The 2,701-nt window shown below is 65.4% G+C and overlaps 1 protein-coding gene across 1 annotated transcript; it reads left to right on the forward strand.

Annotated features, from left to right (window-relative positions):
- The first annotated feature begins 1,211 nt into the window (after positions 1-1,211).
- On the forward strand, positions 1,212-2,439 carry C2CD4D (C2 calcium dependent domain containing 4D). The gene has a single exon (XM_017877648.1). The coding sequence runs from the start codon at positions 1,305-1,307 to the stop codon at positions 2,364-2,366; it is 1,062 nt and encodes a 353-aa protein (XP_017733137.1). The 5' UTR covers positions 1,212-1,304; the 3' UTR covers positions 2,367-2,439.
- Positions 2,440-2,701: the final 262 nt, after the last annotated feature.

A 2,701-nucleotide genomic window follows, 5' to 3' on the forward strand; every position in this document is an offset into this window, starting at 1 on the left:
TGCTAGAAACCTGGCTTCAGCTGGAGGAAGTCAGAAGGCCGGGCTGATGGCCGCGCAGACAGAGCTGTGTTTATCCAGGAAAAGAGGTAGGACGTAGGCAGCCGAGGCCCCTGCCAGCTCCTCCCAGAAGGACTGCGCTGGGGGAGCAAGCTGCAGAGAAAGCTGCTCCCCTCTGGCTCTGAAAGTGTCAGGGCCTGAGGCCAGAACCCAGAGGCGACCCACAGGTGAGGCCAGCACTCCGGGCGCGCGACGGAGAGGGTCACGAGCTCGGATCCCAGGGCAGAGGGTCGGAACACGGTGCTCTTGGTGGCTCCGCGCAGGGGTGAGGCGAACGCGTGGTGGCGGAGCCTTCCAGAGACCGCTCTGGGGGTGGCAGAGAATCAATGCTGCCTTTGTGCTCGGTGGTTTCCGAGGGAGAAAAGGAATGGAGAGTGGGTGGGGCGACCCAACGGCCCGGCCCCGCCCTTTAGACACGGGATGCGGTAGGGCTGCGAGGCGCGGGAGCTGGAGGGTCAGGGCTACCTGGGGGTGGGATTCTGTGCCCCCGGGAGGTGCGTCTCCTTGGACCAGCCCTGGGTGTCCTGAGGTCAGCAGCCAGGTGTGTCCCCTGGCTGCCAGGAGCAGAAGTGAGTCCTCTTCTGGCTTGGAGCGACTCGAGGAGGGGAGGGAGGAGCCAGAGGAGACAGGTGGGGCTAGGACTGAGGGATGGCTCAGGCCAGAGAAGCTTGCGCCGGGGCAGCTTGGCAAAGGGAGGAAGTCCCGAGGGGCGCCAGACTGGATCCCAGAGGAAAACCCAATTCTTCGAAATGGGCGGGGGAGAAGGGGAACCCGCCGAGGGCAAGGTGTCCCTTCCAGGGGGTTTGGGATCTGGGTCCTTTTGGTATAATGCGGTTATTATCCTATTTGTCCTAATAGTACCCTAGGGTTCCAGTGGGTACTATATGGGCCTTCAAACTCTAAGGTGAATGGGGCATCTTTAGTACCAGTGAGGGAAGCTGTGTACTTGGTGACGGAAGCCCCTATCTGAATGTGACTGACTGGCCCTTGGCTCCCTCCATTTCTCCCCACCCATCCCCCCGACTTCGCCGCCCTTTCTTTTTCTGCTCAAATAGGGGTCCGCGCTCCCAGTGGGTCCGGAGACCCGAGCGCTGTAGCTAACCGACCGGTCTACGCCAGCATCACTCACCTCTGACTCCTCTTAGCTACTCGCCCAGCCCCGCTCCGCCGAGCACTCCAGTCTCAGACTTGGGATTTGGACCCTCTCGGCCCTGCGGAATTCGTAATTCTATTACCCCACACACCGCATGTGGCTCTTGGAAAAAGCTGGCTATAAGGTGGGGGCCGCGGAGCCTGCGGCCCGTTGGGCGCCCTCCGGTCTGTTCTCCAAGCGTCGCGCCCCGGGCCTGGCCACGAGCGCCTGCCCCAACGTCCTCACCCCGGATCGCATCCCGCAGTTCTTCATCCCGCCTCGGCTCCCGGACCCGGGTGGCGCAGAGCCCGCGGCCCGGCGGGACGTGGCGGGGCGCGGCCTCCCCGCGGCCTGCTCGCTGCCTCACCTGGCGGGCCGCGAAGGCTGGGCCTTCTTGCCCGAGAGCCCGCACACGCGCCGGCGCGAGTCCCTGTTCCACGCGCCGCCACCCGCCCCGGCAGGGGAAGTCCCCGCGGCGCAGTCCCGGCTGCACGTCTCCGCCCCGGACCTGCGCCTCTGCCTGGCCCCCGACAGCGACACGGCCTCGTCGCCTGACTCGTCGCCCTTCGGCTCCCCGCGGCTGGGCCTGGGCCGGCGCCGGGTGTCCAGGCCGCACTCTCTGTCCCCAGAAAAGGCGAGCTCGTCGGATACCAGCCCGCACCCGCAGCGCCGCGCCGGGCCGCCCACACCGCCGCTCTTCCACCTGGACTTCCTGTGCTGCCAGCTGCGGCCCACGCGCGAGAGCGTGCTGCGCCTGGGGCCCGGCGGCGGGCAGCTGCGGCTCTCCACCGAATACCAGGCCGGGCCCGGGCGGCTGCGGCTGCGCCTGGTGAGCGCCGAGGGCCTGCCCCGGCCGCGGTCCCGCCCCGGGAGCGGCGGCGGCGGCTGCTGCGTGGTGCTGAGACTGCGGCCCCGTGTCCGGCCGCGGGAGCAGCAGAGCCGCGTGGTCAAGTGCAGCGCCAACCCCATCTTCAACGAGGATTTCTTTTTCGACGGGCTCGGCCCACGGGACATGACCGCCCGCAGCCTGAGGGCCAAAGTGCTAGACAGGGGCGCGGGACTTCGCAGGGATGTGGTGCTGGGGGAGTGCGAAACGCCCCTCATTGCGCTGCTGCCCCCGCTGGGTGGGGGACTAGGTCCCGGGTCCTCCGTGGCGCCCACCCATCTCAGCCTGTAGACTGAGCCCCTGGCTTCCTCAAGACGTCTCCATTGTGTCTGCAGTCCACATTCTTTCCACCCTGCCTGGCTTGTATTTATTTTTGCTAATAAAATGTCCGCTTGTCCCTAGCCAGATCTTTCCCCTTACTGGCACCTTACACGCTCGGGCGTAGAGCCTGCCCATCTTCCCTCTATCCCGGCCATACGCGGGGGAAAGATGCTCATTCAGACGGTGCGAGTAGAGCAGACCTTAAGCAGTGGTTCTCAAACTTGAAGGAACATCAGAATAACCAGACATCAGAAATCCTGGAAGAGCTTGTTAAATATGCAGGGTCCTGGGATGCATCCCCATGA

Source organism: Rhinopithecus bieti, unplaced genomic scaffold, assembly GCF_001698545.2.
Source record: "Rhinopithecus bieti isolate Rb0 unplaced genomic scaffold, ASM169854v2 scaffold_10548, whole genome shotgun sequence".
NCBI lineage: Eukaryota > Metazoa > Chordata > Mammalia > Primates > Cercopithecidae > Rhinopithecus > Rhinopithecus bieti.